We start from the raw sequence: 19,215 nt of genomic DNA, 5'->3' as shown, positions 1-19,215 counted from the left end.
TCATGTGTGCATGTGTGTGCACATATGTTTAGTCCTGTGCAACTTTATTAGGCATGTTGGTTTGTGCATTGTTCCCACGGTCAGGATCCAGGATAGTGCCACCATCCCAAGCTCCCTTTTATGCTCCCATCTTTGTCCCACTCTCCTCCCCCTTCCTCTCCTGGCAGCCAGTAATCTGTCCTTCATATCACAATCCTGTCATTGTAAGAATGTGATATAAATGGAATCATATAATACGTAAATTTGGGATTGCCTTTTTTCACTCAGGATAGTCTCCTCGAGAACGATGTCATATTTGTCAGAAAGTTTGGGAAGTTATCCCGTAATCAGCATGATTATGATTCTCAGTTTAAAAAGATAATCAAGTTAACAAGCCCCCTTAATATACAGTTAGTATCCCATTTGACCTTCTCAACGGGGTAGAAACAAAAGGGTTAAAAGGAAAAACAAGTATAGATGACAGGATTCCATTTCCTAGCTGTGGCAGAGGTTGGCTGGCTCTCCAGCAAACCAGCTCCCTCGTCCTCCAGGGCATACAGCCAGACTACATCCTCCAGCTTCTCTCTTGGAAAGGTGTGGCCATGAACTGGGTTCTGAACAATGGGGAGTGACCAGAAGTGATGAGTTCCAATTGCAGCCTGGTTCATAAAACCCTCCCACATGTGTCCTTCCACATTCTCTTTCCTTCTGTGGCTGTCTTGGAACCTATGTCAAACTTAGTGGAGCCACAAGGTGAGACGAACAACCCTGATCGAACTTCCCCGAATCTCTTGACCTTTAGAGTTCTGAGTCACCAGAGGTGTGGGGGCGGCCACTGTGGATTTGGAGGCAGTGGAAGAGGGGAGGGAACAGTTACTGACTGTAACACTTCCTCTCCTACCATTTCCTCCCGGGACCTGGTGGGTCTGCTGCCTGTTCTGGTCCACGCACTGCTCTGTCCTCACACATGCAAAGCACCCTTGAGTCATGTTGGGAGTCTCTTACAGTTTTCTTTGAGTTTTTTTTGGTTTTTATTTCTACAATTCTTCTGGAATTAATCTTAAGGAAGGGAACTGTGCTAATTCAGCATCTTGTTAGCCATTCTTTGCAGGTTTTTACCCACGAATTAATTTTATTTGTATCTGTTATAAAAGAAAAAAAAACCCAAAAGTGGATTTATCTTATTAAAATATACTATGTTTCTAGTATGGTAGAATTTCTGTGATTTTGCTGGGCGAGTGAACTTTACTTAGCTTCTCTGGATAATCATTCCAACACAGTGCAATTCAGGTTGAACAAGGAACTGAATTCAGGAAGGAAAGTGAGGGAGCCATGGGGCTGGGCTGATTCTTAAGATGTAGAGAAATTTGTCCATGTGTGGTTTCAACCTGCCTAAATATTCCTGCAGATTTCCCTCCTATTTCCGCTCATCTTCCTTTTCTCATTACCACCATTCAAAGACATTTTTAGTCCTTCTCATTTCTTTGGTCTGTCCCAACAGATGTTTTTGAAGTGGCATGTTTATTAGCAGAGAAAAGTGATGGTGATTCTTTGCACATGAATAGCTGCAAATGAAAAATGGCTTCTGGAACTTACCTCTTGGTAGGCTGGCAGGATTTCGTCTCCATCTCCCTCCACAGCCCCCAGCATGGCCTGTGGTAGATTCTGAATGATGCTCTGAGTTTTCCTTTTCATTCTTTTTATTTCTTTTTCCTGAAGAAAGCTGGCCAATAAAGTGGGTTCTCACATTAGCACTCTGTTCTAATAAGCTCTGCCCACCTAGAGTCATACTTTAGAGAGACAATGTCTTCTTTCAGGAGTAAAGATTTTCCTGGCATAATTGTGTGTCTTGCACTTATTTTTTAATTTTTTTTTTTTTGCATTATCTCTTTTTAACAGAATATGTGAGGGGTGTCTGGGTAGCTCAGTGGGTTAGGCATCCGACTCTTGGGTCTTGGCTCATGTTCTCGTGGTTCGTGACACTGAGCCCCAGGTCGGGCTCCGTCCTGGGATTCTCTCTCTCCCTTTGTCTCTGCCCCTTCCCTCACTCAAAGTAAATAAATAAACTTAAAAAACAAAACAAAACCTAGAATGTGTGAGTTGAGTGACAGTGAAAACAAGTAAGGGATAAACTAGTATTAAAGAATTATTTCTCTAGAAGACCAAGAATGACTAGAGGGAACCCCCTTTCTAAATCAATACATTATATGATCATAAGAACTCCATAGGACAAAGTCAATATTATCAACTCAAAATGAATTGATACTTTAACCCTAGGTCATAATACCTCCTGGAATACCATAAAAATACAAGGCTTCTCCTGGTCTAAACAGGGCTTTCTGCCTGGTGTTGATAGTGAGTTTGCATGCATGTGCCCTCACATCCTCTCACTCTCTCACCCACAAACATGCATCCTGAAAGGAGATTTACTCTGTAGAACCGAAAGTAAGAGAAGACTGAATATTCAGGTATGTTCATGGTGTAGCTTCATGAAAACAAGAGGCATCAGAGAATCCACAGCAACCTAGAGAGTATGTAGTGATACCCTCAAGTGGGCATCCAAAGAATGGGCCCATGCTGATGGAATAGAACAGTCGCATGTAGACCAGGATCATTTAAAAGCAATTTATATTGAGCTGTTTTAGTTATGCTTGTAGCAGATTCCCTTGCCTACTTATGTTGTGTTTAAATTAATATAAAAGTACAGGTGCACATCCTTACACATGCCAGCTGGATATTGAGAGGAGAAGGCTAAAATAGCGACGTGGTTAAGGGACACAGGGCCAGAATTAAATGCTTTGTAGTAGTCTTCGTATTTAGGAGTATAATTTCTTCAGCTTTGTTCTTTTTTGTTCAAAAACAATATTTGGTATATTTGGTTGCATTTCCAAATAAATTTTAGCACCAGCCTGTCAATTTCTACCAAATGACCTGTGGACAATTTGTTTGGGATTACATGGAATCTATAGATGAATTTAGACAGAATTCCTATTTCTTAAATACTGAGTTTTAAATTTATGTACATGGATTATTCTTTAGGCCATTTAGACTTCTCTTAATAATACCTTACAGTTTTTTATAGAGTTCTTTTTTGTCTTTTATAAAGTTTATTTCTGGATACTTTCCTTTTTGATGCTTTTGTAATTATTTATTGCTGTTTATCCAGTGACCTTGCTAAATTCACCTTTTAATTATAATACTTGCAAATTCTTTTAGATATCCTGTCTATGTAGGATTTCATCTGTAGTACAGTTTTATTTTTCCTTTCCAGTATTTATGCCTTTTATTTCTTCTCCTTTCTTTCTTGAGCTGGTGAGAACTTCCCATATAGGCTTGAAGGGAAGTAGTGGTAATACATGTCCCCATATTAGCTAGTTCAACAGGAAAACTCACCATATTTCAGTATTATGTGTGATGATGTTTGCTGTAGTATTTTGTTTTAAAGACCCAGTGTCAGATTTAGGAAATTCACTTTGACTCCTTCTTTGTGAAGATATTTATCATGAATAGATGTTTTTTCAAATGCTTTTTCTAAACCTATTATGAAGAGTGTATGATTTTTTCTTTCATTTCTGTTAAAATAATACCATTTATTCATTGCTTTAAAATATTAAAGCAACCTTGCATTTTGCAAGTTTGCTTGGTGTTTGCTTTCCATTTTATTTATCTCTGGATTTAGTTTGCTAAAATTCTGTTTAGGATTTTTGCATCTATGTTTATGAGAGACTGATCTGTAATTCTGTTATTATAATTGTCTTGTTTAGTTTTGGATGCAAGATTATGCTGGCTTCACAAAATGAATTGGAAAATGTTTCTTCTTTTGCTTTTCTCTGGAAGATTGTGTTATGTTCTCTTTGGATGAATTCATTGATAAAATGATTTAGCACTGTCGTTTTCTTTGTGGTAAAATATTAAACTATGGATTCAGTTTCTTCAGTGGATACAGAAGTTTTTATATTTTATCTTTTTTCTTATAAATTTTTTTGATAAATTAAGTTGTCTGAAATTTAAAAATTTTATCTCAATTTTTAAATGTATCTGCAGAAAATTATTTATGTTATTTTTTTAGTATTTTTTAAAATGTCTCTGGGATCTGTAGTAATATTCTCTCTTTTATTATTGATATTTGGTTACTTGTGCCTTTTTTTTGTCTTTTTTTGTCTTTGTCTTGATCAGTCTTGTTTGGCTTAACCATTTCATTAAGCTTTTCAATTATTTGAATTATTGAATTCAATTATTAAGCTTTATTGATTTACCTAGCTTTTGGTTTTGGTGATTATTTTTTGTTATTATTTTGGCTTTATTTTTCCTAAGTAAACGTTTGTTTTCTACTTAAGTTTTGTTTATTGTGTTTATTTTTTTGCTATCTTTAACTTCTTCTGGATTAACTTGTTCTTTTTCTGTTTTCTTGAGATGGGTTAACTTACTTTTTCTAATGTCTTGAGATAGATAATGAGATCACTTATTTTCAGATGTTCTCCCTTTCTGATCTAGTTAGTTAAGACTATATATTTCCAGGGGCACCTGGGTGACCCAGTGGGTTAGGCATCTGACTTCGGCTTAGGTCATGGTCTCTCGGTCCATTAGTTCAAGCCCCACATCAGGCTCTGTGCTGACAGCTCAGAGCTTGGAGCCTGCCTCAAATTCTATGTGTCCCTCTCTCTCTGCCCTTCCCCCACACATGTTCTCTGTCTCTCAAAAATGAATAAATGTTAAAAAATTAAAAAATAAAAGACTATATATTTCCCTCTCAGCACTGCTTTACCTGAATGCCACAATTTTTGATGTATCATATTTTTATTGACATTAGAATGATTTTCTCATTTAATCTTTGACCCACGGTTATTTAGAAGTATATTCCTAAATTTTCAAACATTTAGAGTATTTCTATTCATTTTTTTTTGTTATTGACTTCAACCTGAGTTCCACTGTTATTGGAGAACATTATCTGGTTTCAATTATTTGAAATTTGTTGATATTTTTGCTATGACCCAGCATATAGTCAATTTTGATAAATGTTATAGGTGCATTTGAAGAGAACGTACTCTGCAACTGACTGTAGTGTTTATTCAGTACATGTTCAATTAGGTCAATTTTGTTAATAATGATATTTAAAGTCTTGTATAACATTATGTTTTTACTAGTCAATGACGTATATAGAGAGGTATGTAAAAATACAGAAATGCACCTAGGCACCCAGTTTTTTTTTTTAAGTGAAAGAATAATTCGAGCCCAATAATCTATTTAAATCTATTTGAACCTCTGCCTAAGCATGTTGGGAGCCATAGAAGCAAAATTCTCTTTTATTTAGGGCATTAACAAAAGGTAAAAGTTACGTAACTAGGCTATTCTTGCCAGTCATCATTTTTGTTGGTGTTCGTGCTTTTGGGGGTCGCTGTATCAGGATACCACGTGCTCCAAACAAGTCCTTTCCCAGAAATTATTAAAAACAACAATCCATACTACCACCAAACTCATGCAACACCTTATTTATCACTGTGCTCTCACAGGAGACATTATATTCCTACTGCACTGTTCAGGCTATTAGACAAGGCTAATTACAACAAAAATGTATAGAATTTTCCCACTTACTAAGTAACTGCACTCCTTTGCTCTGCTGCTAGATCTTTTAAAACGCTATTCTTTAGGACGCCTGGGTGTCTCAGTTGGTTAAGTGTCTGACTCTTGGTTTAGGCTAGGGTCATGGTCTCACGGGTTCATGAGTTTGAGCCCTGCATCTGGCTTCACACTGACAGTGTGGAGCCTGCTTGGAATCTCTCCCTCTCTTTCCGCACCTCCCCTGCTCACGCTCTCTCTCTCTCTCTCTCTCTCTCAATAATAAATAAACTTAAATTAAAAAATAAAATGAAAATCTTATCATGCCGCTCCCTACCCCATTTAAAAACTGTCCAGGGGAATCCACATTATCTCCAGGAGAAAATTAAATTTCTTTAGCTTGGCACAATAGTCCCGCCAGGGTCTGGCTTCTTTCTGCCTTCTAAAGTTTTATCTCTTCATATACCCCTAAGTTCCAGCTACCTATGGGAATTTCCTGAATGGATCACAGTCTTCTGGCTGCTCCCTTAGTCTAAAGTTTGCCAGTTTTTTGTTTTCTTTTGTTTTTTTTATCTCGCTTGCCTGGCTGATGCCTATCTGGCCTCCAGTGGCTCTGATGTCACCTCCTCAAGTGAGTGCCTTGTTATTTGTACATTCCCCTCCTTTTTGCTTTCTTAGCACCTTTGTCACCTCAGGGATCATGCTTGCCATGCTTCATGGCAGGTGCCTATTAGCTGTCCATCTTCCCTAATTAAGGAAAAGTTCTGCATTTTCTCCTTTGGATTGTAAGAGCCTGTCACAGTGCCTGCATACAGAAAGCACCCAGCAAATGCTGAATGAGTGTTACAAGTGCAGGCACCCTAATTAATTATAAAAACAAATCACCAGAAAAATACTCAGATGGCATTGGCAGATGACATTAAAACATAAATCTGAGGGTCACTTAGAGTATCCCATTTTAGGGCTGTTTTAGGAAGAATTGTTCTAATTTACTTTCTGTGGCATTTAGGTAAGTGGCAGGGGATGGGAGTGACATGGAGGAAACAGGTGTGTGAAAAGTACACAGAGATGTTTTTGCCTTACAAATACACGGATGTGATGAACTGAAACACTGAGTGTTTTACTCAAAAGAGTTTTTAGGACTCATGATTCCCTGGAACCTGCACGGGAAGTGTTTTAAAAGATCCAGTTCCCTTTTACATTCTTTCAAATTAAACAAAGCCTGTCTGAGATAACAGCCATCCTTGGCCCCAGTGGCATTTTTGTTGCTGCTTATCCATTCTCAAAGGGAATAACCTGGGGCAGAAAGGACCGATAATAAGAAACCGTATTTCCTGGCTTTTTATTCCAGTTTATTTTTGCTTGGTAGGCTTTTCTGATTTCATTGTAGTAGTGTCTAAAGCTCAACGAATATATGTGCTTTCAAAGCATAGTATAGGAGGGTTTTTAGGACGTCACCTGGGTGGGGAGTAGTGCTTAGTCCATTGTAGGGCAATTTTCTGGGTTATGAAATTGAGTCAAAAAGTTGTTTCCTAATAAAATCAACCCCATTGGTTCTAGAAAATTATCCATTCCAACAGCCTTTCAAATTCAAAAATATGGTGTTCGGCCTTTCCTCACTTAGTTCTCTCTTCTGATGCTTATATGCGTTTCAAATAATGGCATGGTCTCAAGGTAACTCAGCATCCAGGACTTGCTCTGGGCTTGAGGGCACGGGAAGCTAAGTAACACAGCATTTCATCATATGCCTTGTAGCTGGGAAGCCTGTGGAAAGCAGCTTCTGTAGAGAAGTGGAGGACTCGGGTAAAGATGCCGTGGTTCATCCACAATAAAATTATACCCTTCATAACAGAAAGGCATATTGCCAAAGTTTGAAAGCATAAGCTAGTCCTAAAATGGTGTTGCACTTCTATATTGGAACCATTATCTGGCAGCCATGGTGACAGAAATAAATGTAGTGCTGGAAACTATGAACATTCATGCAGAAGAGAAACTTTATTATTGGTATTGTTGTATATTTCCCTTTTCCCCCCCTCAGCTTTCTCCCTCTCTCCCTTCCTTTAGGTGCCTGGACCAAAATTTCTTATGAATAGTATTAAATAGCTAGTTATATAGAGTAGAGCTTACCTGGGATTGGTCCTTTGGGACCTTGGCTTTTAGGTGAAATGAATCCACATGGAAGAATACCCAGACAAATTTCACTAGGAAAACAAAGGAGGGCATCCGAGCCTTCCTCCTTTAGCTAGTCTTCTCCAAAGTTAACAAAAATACTTTATAAGTGGGTATGAGAGATCTTGGCTATTTTTAGACAACTCTTCTTAAGATGGATTCAAATCTAGGGATTTGGTGGCAGTGGTGAAAGAGCTAATTTGAAACTCTTCCATTCACGAAGCTACAGTTTCATGTGGTAGGTAGGGAAGGACAGGGCATCAGATTCCAAGAAGGATAAGGAGGAGAGGGTGTAGAGGGGGCCAGTGGAGAAACACCCACCTGAATGCTGTCTTAGAGCTCAACAATATTTGAAAATAAGGACATTTGGAATTTTCTAGGGTTTGTGTGGTGGCTGCATAAAGCATAAAGCTGGCAGCTATGTGGACAGAGACAGCTATGGCTTGTGTTTGATGGGTGCCAGTCCAAATAGGAGCTGGGCGTCTAAAAAGTTGGTCACCATTTACTTCTTTTTTTCTAAAAAAAAAAAAGTTTATATAGTCTTTCTATTGTCGTGTTTTGTTTCTTTTAAATTTCTTTTCCTGTCTCAATATGTTTGCTTTTTATTACATTATGATTTCCACTCTCACCTTTGTTTCACAGATCCATGTTTTCTTGAATTTTATTGAACACAAAGCAGATGTTCCCTAAAACTTACTTCTGTTGCCATTAGTGAATTTTATTTTTGAAAGTGAGTCCTTGCTCTTCATTTTGAGTGCTGTATTCTCTTTCTTTAATGCTGAATCTTTTCATTGATAGGTTTTATATATATTATATATATAATATTATATATTATATAAGTATATACATAAGTATATATATGATATATAATATATAATAATGTGTGTGTGTGTGTGTGTGTATATATATATATATATATATATATATATATATATATTTCTGTTTAGTTGTTCTTGAACAAAGAGAGGTGACTGTCAACTAGGTGCTCTCCATAAACACACTGAGTGTGTCCTAGGTTTCCTTTGTGTCCACCAGGGTGTAGGTAGAATCTTTTGCTCATCTTGTAAGCCAGGGAAATGGGAACAGATAAGAATTTTTAGTACTTCTTACGCACCCTAACGGTACTTTATTCTGTATTATTTCTTCTTTGGGTTTGTTGAAGTCACTCAGTTATGGGTTTGCTTCTGTTTACAACTTTGTCGTGTCAGACCTTCACAGCAGATACATAAATGTGGCTGTGCCCAATGTCTGACTGGCACGACTGGTGACTACATCAGGATGGAGCCCCACACTGTTGATTTTCGGCTACTTGTGGTACCAAGCCTGGGACTTTCCAGGGGAGATGATTTTCAGCACTCTAATCTGAACTGTGGAGTGGGATTCCAGGTGATGCTTTCCCTGGGAGCCCCACTCCTGTTCTGGCCTGTGGTCCTGGTGCGAGATCACAAGATGATACCCAACTCTTCTAGACTTGTATTGCCCCGATATTGTGCTTTCCTGGGAGTAGGGATCTTTAAGAATAGTGGATTTAAAGCAGTATTCCATATAATGTTCTTAATAATTTCAGTTGTTTTTGATGATTATAATTGCTTTTTGGTTCATAAAAGTGACATAGGAAGCCCTTCTACTAGGAACAGGAGCTTGTCTTGGGAGAAGACCTGTCAGTCATTTTTATATTTCCTTGGCCTTATATAATTAGGATTGTGTTTCATCTGCCATTTGTTAAAATCTTTGAAATTACTTGTGTATTTTGTAAAGACTGGCTTAGTTAAATCTAGGTCATGAATTCACAATCCATTTAATGGGAGAACCATGAATGTACTCCCACCCTTGAAAGATCACTGTCCTAGAGTATGCCTTCAAGTTTATTGTTTTTTTGTTTTGTTTTGGTTTTTTTGGAAAATCATATTAATGATGGATTTTTGAACTTATCCACACCTGAGAATATATTTGTAGGCAATTCTACTGTATAGATATAGACATAGATCTCTTGAATTATACCACATTATTCTTTAAAAAATGGTATTACTTTTAAATTGCTCTCTGGTATTTGGCATGGTAGAATTCTATGGCCAGCTACATTTCTATTTACTTTGTAAGTCATATATTTTATTTTCTCAAACGTTTTCAAGTTCTTTTCTCTATTCCTTGAAATGAAAAATTACAACAGCAAATGTTGGATGTTTTTATTTATTTTTTCCTGGTTTTATCTGATCCCTTTTCATCCTCTTACAAAAGGCTTTCTTCAGTCTAGGAAAACTTGTTTGACTAAAGCTGCTTCTGTTTGTTTATTTCTTATGGAAGCCCTATTGCAGGTAGACAGAATCATCTGGTCCTTACTTCTATTATTAGTCTTACGTTTTGTCTAGCCTTTTTTTTTTTTTTTTTTTTTTTTTTACTTTTGGTTCATTCCTCTTAGGTTTTGAGATTTGACATGGGTCCTATTAGAGATTCATGTCAATTCCTGGTGGAATCTTTAAACCCCAAATGAAGGGAGAAAATTAAAAAAAATTTTTTTTAAATTTACCCTCATTTGACTTTGTTGGTTGAGATTCCAGACATCTTGGGGGTAGTTGGGCCCCTGGAGGTGAGAGTCAAAATTAGAGGCAGACTTAGCCAGGAATGTGTTTTGCTAAAGAACTTCCATTCCTTATTTGGAATAGCTCTCAGGGCTCACAGCTACAACAATCTCCCCATTCTTTGGCAGGCTGGCTGTCCACTGTGTGTGAGTGACTGGTAAGCCCTCCATGCCAACTCCCTGTCCTGCTGCCCCTGAAATCCAGAACACTTCCTAGTGCTGCTAATGGGAGCCATAGGGTTGATCCTTACCTCTAAGCCCACAGAGGCCTCTGCTGGTTTCCTTTGCCTATTTTCCCATTACGTGCTGGAGATTCACAAGTCCAGTAGTGACCATCCTCAATCTAATTTCTTCTGTATTTTACATCACTGAAATTCCTGGGAATTTTCTTTTGTGTGGCTGAACTACTGTTTAAGGTTAATCCAGAACTTTTCCTCAGTATTTACAGGTGATCATTTTCATGTAGATCTGGAGGGGAGTAGTCTACACCTGGCCAAGAAGTGACCTATTATGTCTTATGATGGCAAATCTGAGGATATTTTGAAGTCAGGAACGTGGGCATAGCCTTGGGAAATGGAGACTTCATAATACTCTTAGGTATATTGCTAGAATGTTTCCTGTCTGGCTGCCTCTGATGATCAAGGTCACTGAATAACAGCAGCAATAATAGTAACAATTGCCTTCAGAAAAACAAAGAGGAAATGAGATGTTGGTCAAAGAATAGAGACTTTTAGTTATAAGATGAATAAGTTTTGGGGATCTAATGTGTTTTGGTGATTATAGCACCGTGATTATAGTTAGCAAGTATTAGTTTCAAGTATTGTATACTTGAAAGTTGCCAACAGAGTAAATCTTAAATGTCTTTGCCGCGCGCGCACACACACACACACACACACACACACACACACAAAAACAGGTTGTAAATATTTGAGATGATGAATGTGTTAACTAATCCTATTCTGGTAATCATTTTTGCAGTATATGCATGTGTCAAATCACTGTGTTGCACACCTTAAATTTATACAATGTGATGTGTTAATTATATTAAAGCTAGAAAAAATCCACATGATTGATGTGAACATATTAATATCAATTTGATTCAATCTTTATGTCAACTTAGAACATTTGGTGGTTGAATCTCCCTTTTTTTTTTTTTTTTTTTAGCTGACACTCAGAGAAGTTAAATAACTGGCCTGGTATAGCATAGCTAATATGTTGGGATATGGGGCTCAGACCCAAGGTTGTCCTCAAAGTTTCTGCTCTTTGCTTTACCTAGTGTCAAACAGCCCAAGGAGTTTGTTCAACCTCCATATCTCTGGTATTTACAGAGTTCTCAGTTACTGGACTTTGATCTGCTGTCATTTTATTGCTCTCATATATGCTAACTCCTTCTCTGTGGGGATAATGTTGATATAAATAAGAGAGCATATTTTATCATTTCTTTTACATTGTCTGGAATACTTGACCAGCAGTGGGGAAGGTCTTGTCTTCATTACCTTGATTTATCATCCAGCCTCTCCCCCCCCCACCCCTCCACCCCCACCCCCACCCCCCGCTTAGAGCTGGGGTATTAATCTGCAAGGAATTCCTCCTGTCCAGGAAAATAGTTTCTCTTCATGTATTCCTTATGTAGCCCTCTATGGGTATTTTGGTGGTCTGACTCTCCTTACCTATCCTGGAACACCTGTTGGCCATGAGGTTACCCATGCAGGCTCATGAAGCTGGTCACTGCTGAACAAACATAACATAGTCTTCAACACAGTGGAATCTCCAGTGGCATTTGGTGAATATTGGTGCTGCTCATGCTTTAATACGTCCAATTAGAACCAAAAAAATTGAAATCAGAGAAGCAGCAAAATCATTGGTAATTTAGGGAACTCTTAGATAAAAGATAGCTAGAAGTCTCGGGGGTGGTCAGTGCCTGGTGGATGAGAACATTTTTTGTTTTTGCTTCACATTGGCAAAAACGTATGTGTTTGTTTTATAACTTGCTCTTTTGAGAAATACTGGTCAACTCCATCACTAGATTTGTGTTTTCCTTTCAGGTATATTGGGATAAATAAAAATATTCAACGGCTGTAAAATGTGTCACTATAATTGTAAGATTGTTCTTTGTTTCCTCTATTCTAGTTTAGTCATGTCTTTTTTTCCCCCTAGGCTACGGTCTTTGGTCAAACAATTAGAAAGAGGAGAGGCTTCAGTGGTAGATCTTAAGAAGAATTTGGAATATGCAGCCACAGTACTTGAATCCGTGTACATTGATGAAACCAGGTAAGCTAGAAATGACAGAAGTTAGTGCACTGATGGGAAGTTTTCTGTCATGTGGTTTTCTGAAATGTCCCCCATGGCCTGTATGGGGTAGCAGTCAAATGACTGGTCATGGCACTTTAGTTTCCACAAAGGAATCAGGTAGATTTTCACCCTCACACATCCTCTGTACCTCCTCATCTAGAAAAGAAGCTACTTGAACTTCTCTCACATGGCCTTTATGACAATGAAGTGAGATAATGTAAGAGGAGAAGAAATGATTTTTAAAAATATGGTAAGATTTCTTATCAAGTGTAGAGTTCCACTGTAATTATTGCACATTGTCAGCCTCAGCCTAAAAATTATGTTCGTGTTTTAATTCACATCTGTCTCTAAGCGGAAACTCCTGAAGTGGTAGTGAAGCATTTATCCCCTTAAGCACCGAGAATTCCTCCTTCAATCTTACATGTTACTGATTTTCTTAATAGACTCATCCCACTTGAATTACCCAAAAGTATGAAAGCACTTCCAGTCACCAAATGCATTTGAAAATAGCAAAACGGCTTTTCTTTTGAAAAACGTTGACATGGTAAATATGAAAATGTTATCTTCTTTTTCCTAATTCAGACAGGCTCCTCTGTCAGTCTTACTTTCCTGTGCCAGATTCCAATCTGAAAGGATTTCCCCCTGATCTAAGAATTATGTATGTGGCTTAGTGTTTGGTGACATCCTTAGTTCCTAATTTAAGGAAATTTGATATTTTAGTTTTTCCCCAAATGTTTCATTTTCTCCCCTGCCCCCCAATTGATGTGTCTAAAGGGGGGGAAAAAGAACCTTTTTTAAAAAACCCTTTTTATGAACACCTGTTTATACTGCTTATTTTTAGCAGGGCTTAATATAAATATAAAATATAATTTTATTATAACTCAATACTATTTATGTTCTCTTCTGGTGGTCTGACCTATGAACAAGTTTGAAAAGTCAGGTAAGCACATCTGACTTACGTAACTGAGCTCAAATAAAGAACTGAATTATTTTGGAAATTTTTCTTGAATTTAGAATTTAAATTTCTATAATGTGCTATCAAACTAGAAAGCATATCAGTTGACATCATTTCAGATGTTTATTATTTCAGAGGACTGGGTTGATGTGATTTGGATAATATTTTACAAAGTAGTTCTTTTTCTCTTTTAAATTAAATTTTTAAAAAAATACTTATTTTATTTTAAACTTATTTTTATTAAAAATTTATTTATAATTGATGTATAACATTGGGTAACTTTCAGTTGTACAGTGGGTTGATTTATTATATGTTATATATTATAATATTACCGCCATAGTGTTAGCTAACACCTCTATCAGGTCACATAATCATCATTATTTTTTTGTGGTGGGAACAATTAAGATCTAGTCTCTTAGCAACTTCGGAGTTTGTGATACAGTATTATTGTCTATAGCAAAATCTTTAAATATTCTTTTTTTAAACCCAAAATAATGCCACATGGTCCATCTCTAAAATAAACCTCCCTGTGATTGCATGTTTAAGTGGAGGATTTATATCCCATTCAAATTCCACAAACCTAGGAATACAGATACTGGGTGCTCCTTAGTGCAGTGGGTCTGAGACCTACAGCCTGAGATGGAGTATATTTGACTTCCTCTGAGTTCTGTGTTTCTTTGTCCAGTCTGGTAGACAGAACCATCCTGAAACATAAATGGTGAGGTTTTACAAGCCTTACTAAAAACATGCTGTATTTTTTGTGGCCATTTTTATCTGGTTTCGTTGTACCTATGTATGCAGGTGGGGTAGAAAGAAGGAGCAGCTGTTTTGAACAGAGAGCTCTAACTTCAGATTTAATCTCAGTGTCCTGGTTGTATTTCCTCCGTTCAGGCGACTCCTGGATACAGAGGATGAACTCAGTGACATTCAGTCAGATGCAGTGCCTTCTGAGGTCCGAGACTGGCTGGCCTCCACCTTCACGAGGCAGATGGGGATGATGCTCAGAAGGAGCGAGGAGAAACCACGGTTCAAGAGCATTGTCCATGCAGTGCAGGCCGGGATATTTGTGGAGAGGTAAAGATAGCTGTCATTCAATGACCAAAGCAGCAAAAGGAACACCAGTTTCCAACAACTGAAAGCTTTTCTTTGATTTAATTTTGGTGTCTTTATAAACCAGAAAATTCTGGTGGAAACAGATAGTCTTGAATGAGGGATTGCCAAAACATATCTATTTAATCTCTGTAGCATCATTAGGACAAGCGTTTGCCTTTGCTCAGAATGCTTTCTGTTAACTAGAAAAGATCTGGTTTGAGTTTTAAAAAAGGCCATCATCTAATCCATCATCCTTTGACATATGTGGATAGTGCCTGCATTTGGAACAGGGCAAAGATGCCTTGAGGTTGTTGACCCACTGGGACCAGTTTGTTGAAAGGCTTTGAGTTCCCCATGACACTTTCCAATTTTGTTGGCCATTTTGCTCTTTAAGTTAAATTGCCCCCTTCCCCAGAAATAGATTGCAGTAATTGATTTCTTCTTCCTATAATCCTTACTGCACAAATCAATTTATTCTTCCTATGACCCTCATTACACAGTTACAGGTTTTAGAAATGCCACATTCAGTTCAGAGTTCACCTGGGACATTTTTCTTTTTGTTTCTGACAGTTCTAAAGAACAAGCTCTTCCAAATGGGTTGCCCATAGGAGTTCCTCATTCAGGTTAAAGTGCTACTTTGCATACTGTCTATGCTGTACTATAATTCACTTCTGGCAGAAGAAGTGACCCATTTTAATAATTGACTTTCCAATTTGGGGCACAGAGATTAATTTTTTTTTGTTTCTTTCCAATGGTTCACATATTTGGGATTGCTTTAATTTCTCTTGAATTTAACTCTTTCTTAGGCGACTTGAATGACTATGAAAAAGGTTGTAAAACACCATTACGTTTCTTGGTTCACCCAACGACATGACTTCTCATTATTTGTCAGCACTTAGTATAAGTGTGTGTCCTGCTAATTCCTGTTTGTAAGATATGACATTGCATTTCTCCCCTCTGACTTTGCCAGAATGTACAGACGGACATCAAACATGGTTGGACTGAGCTACCCACCAGCTGTTATTGAAGCATTAAAGGTAATACCAATGAAAAGATCTTACAGTGTACACGGTATCCTATAAAAAGTATAGTTACATTTGTTGTTAGAAAATGAGAGGCTTTCATGTGCAGGTTTCCCAGTCATTCTTGACTTCTTATTTTTCACTTATCTGTTCTTACAGTATCACAATCTTTTTGCCTTTGTCTTGCTAATTTTTTTCTTTCTTTCTGTTGTTTGTTTGTTTATTTATAAATGCTTATTTATTTATTTTAAGAGAGAGAGAGAGACAGGGGGAGAGAGAGAATGAGTAGGGTAGGGCCAGAGAGAGAAGGGGAGAGAAGAGAGAGAGAATCCCAAGTAGGCTCCATGCTCAGCAAGAGCCTGACACGGGGCTCAATCTCATGGTGGCGAGATCATGACTGTGAAATCATGACCTGAACTGAAATCAAGAGTCAGATATTTAACCAACTGAGCCACCCAGGCGCCCTGATAATTTTTTAAATCACACAGTGTGGGTTTCATATTTTTCTACATCACCATCAGAAGGATCTTTGCTGATCAAAGTGGTATCATTGTCTGATTATCTACTCTAAGCCCATTTTGTAGATGAAAAAACTGAGACTTAGTGAGATTTTTAAAAAGATACAGTTAATTACAGCCAGAGCTAAAGTTTGATACCAGAGTTCCAATCACATTGTAAGCTCTCAGTAACGTTTTACTGCATGAATGTATGCCCCCAGAACCCATGTATCCTACTGTTTACCCAAGACTCCCACTGAGCCCAAAAGTTCCATGAGAAGTTACATAGACATTTGAGTCTAAGTGTGCTAAGTCCTGGAGAATTATTTTGTCAGGCAAGCTCTTGGAATTGTATAGAATATCTCTAAAAGCCTCAAAGCGGATGTATTCCTCTAGATATGCATCCGTTCAGGTCCACTGGTTTGAGGTTATCCTGGCTGTACTAAAGCGGATCTGGCTTCTGGATTTGAGGGTGGGGCTGTGCTAAGGGCCAGATCACTTGGCTCCTTGAGATTGCATGATGTCTGTACATGGAATCATCCATTTGCTCAGGGACATCCTAGCATCATTACTATTGTTAAATGTATTGTTGTCTTTCTCTGAAACCTGAAACATGTATTACCTGATGATATTTTTGGAAGATAACTTAAATTACCTATTTATGGAATCAGGGATGGGAGTGCCTAATTCAATGTCAAGAGTGCGCCTTTTGGGGCCATTTTGATTATATATTTCATAGTCTCTTTCTCTTGCTGCAAGAACATTCACTAATTGAATTTGTGAGACCCTATATTCAGATTCTCAGTTCTCCATTTTCTGTCTCTTAGCTCATCCTAAGAACAGGAAAGATACTCAAGAAGGTTACAGCAAGAAGACACGTTTCCTGTCACTCCTTTTCAATCCCCCCACCAGTGCCCAATACATTGGTGAAATTCGTAGCGACATTTCTCATTTAATCAGTGAAATCGCTTCACGAGATCTGATGTTTCATAACACCCATTATGAAGCTGCATTGATTTTCTTAACTGAACCTGAAACATTCAATGAAAGCTTAGGGACATTAAAAGAAGCCTTTATCTTATAATTTCTTCTTTTATTGTGAACATCAACACAGGTGGTTATACCTGTGCTAAGAAATTTATGAAAATATTTCTTCTAAATTGGAGCATCTTTTCTATGCAAAATAACTGAAGAAAATGTGGAGCAACCTGGGATATCCATGAATTGTTATTTTTTAGCTTAGGGAAAAGTAATTCTCTGATGAGCACATGTTGTCTTTCTGAGGGGAAAGGAACCTAGATGATACAGCCCAAGAATAAGTACTAACTCTCCAAATTACTACCCTTCTCCACAAGTATTGCTGATAATGTGCATAAGGCTAAAGCTTCCCTTTGTCTTGATCCTGTCTGCTGTTTACTGGGGAAGTTCAAGATCTTTTTACAATGTAATATTTCTACCCCACCCCCCACCCCCACAAGACTTTGGTTTTATCTGCAGTGGATTGAAGGTGAGTTGGCAAGATCACACAGATATTCTTTTTTTTTTTCTTTCCTTTTTTTTTTTGTTTTGTTTTAGGTGGTGCCTGTTAGGAAAGGTTATTTCTACTTCATTGCCAGCAGTTTATATGGAACCACTATTGTTTCCTTCTATTATAGAAAATTTCCTGAAAGACTTATAAAATACAATTCAGTAAAATAACCATCATGCCACTGTCATGTTAACCTTTGTGATTAATGTAAGAACATGGCATAAAATCACACTTAAATAAGAGAATAATTAACCACCACCAATCTCTAAATTTGAAATTTTTGTTCTTTTAATTTTTTCTATCCAATATATGCTAGCTTCTCATTTGGGGAGTTTTCTCTCTAATCTTTTGAGGTGGGGTTATTGAAATTATAGAAGTGTTGTTATTGTTTAGAAGGCAGCTGTTGTGTAACTTAGAAAGAGACACCCTGGGCAGACTCCAGGTTTAAAGTGGGAGGAAATGAGGAGTTTCAGGCTATGTTAGACTGATAGGAAGTTCATGAAATTTTTCTTCGGGAATGGGCCTTGGGCCAAGTTTGGTAAGACAGGAAGAATGGCTTACGACAGTTAAAGTAGGTGCTTGTTAAAAATGGAGACTCCACGTCCCGCGGCAGGATTCTACAAATCCCTCACTCAAGAATCAGCATTTTTTTCCTGAGCACCTTGGGTGGTTCTGAAGAACATTAAATTTGGAGAATCACAACTACGGCCCTTTTAAAAATGAGTGGCAGACTCTGGAAAACAGTGTGGAGGTTCCTCAAAAAATTAAAAATAGATCTACCCTGTGACCCAGCAATAGCACTGCTAGGAATTTACCCAAGGGATACAGGAGTGCTGATACATAGGGGCACTTGTACCCCAATGTTTATAGCAGTACTTTCAACAATAGCCAAATTATGGAAAGAGCCTAAATCTCCATCAACTGACAAATGGATAAAGAAGTTGTGGTTTATATATACAATGGAATACTACTTGGCAATGAGAAAGAATGAAATATGGCCTTTTGTAGCAATGTGGATGGAACTGGAGAGTGTTATGCTAAGTGAAATAAGTCATACAAAGACAGATACCATATGTTTTCACTCTTATGTGGATCCTGAGAAACTTAACAGAAGACCATGGGGGAGGGGAAGGGGGAAAAAAAGGAGGGGGAGGGAGGCAAGCCATAAGAGACTCTTAAAAACTGAGAATAAACTGAGGGTTGATGAGGAGTGTGAGGGAGGGGAAAGTGGGTGATGGGCGTTGAGGAGGTCACCTGTTGGGAGGCGCACTGGGTGTTGTATGGAAACCAATTTGACAATAAATTTCATATTAAAAAAATAATAAACATATTCTTTATTTAAAAAAATAAATAAAAATGAGTGGCAGGAGAGAACATCCATCTCACTATTCACACTCTTCCTCCTGTTTCTCTAACTCCTAATATTCAGAATAAATAATGACTTCTTACTGTGATGATTTCTCAATTTTCAGTGACAGCCTTTCTCTTTTCTATTCATTTGAGAGAATAGGATTAAAAAATCACAAAATGTTTTCCCACCTACTGAG

General features: G+C 37.7%; 1 protein-coding gene across 9 annotated transcripts in view; it reads left to right on the top strand.

Moving 5' to 3' along the window:
• Positions 1-19,215, top strand: part of PDE1C (phosphodiesterase 1C) — a 505,372-nt gene that overhangs the window by 367,768 nt on the left and 118,389 nt on the right. For all 9 annotated transcript variants that reach the window (XR_014137301.1, XM_078440786.2, XM_078440784.2 and 6 more), the window contains exons 4-6: positions 12,440-12,553; positions 14,421-14,603; positions 15,592-15,658. Coding sequence is in view for 8 of the 9 variants with exons in the window: in XM_078440786.2 (XP_078296912.1) it covers positions 12,440-12,553; positions 14,421-14,603; positions 15,592-15,658 (364 nt within the window). In the remaining variant the exon portion in view is untranslated. The remainder of the gene's footprint in view (positions 1-12,439; positions 12,554-14,420; positions 14,604-15,591; positions 15,659-19,215) is intronic.

The sequence above is a fragment of the Panthera onca genome, chromosome A2 (genome assembly GCF_046562875.1).
Source record: "Panthera onca isolate mPanOnc1 chromosome A2, mPanOnc1 haplotype 2, whole genome shotgun sequence".
Classification (NCBI taxonomy): Eukaryota; Metazoa; Chordata; class Mammalia; order Carnivora; family Felidae; genus Panthera; species Panthera onca.
Note: the sequence above shows the minus strand (reverse complement) of the source record. Positions and strands in the feature narration are given on the sequence as shown.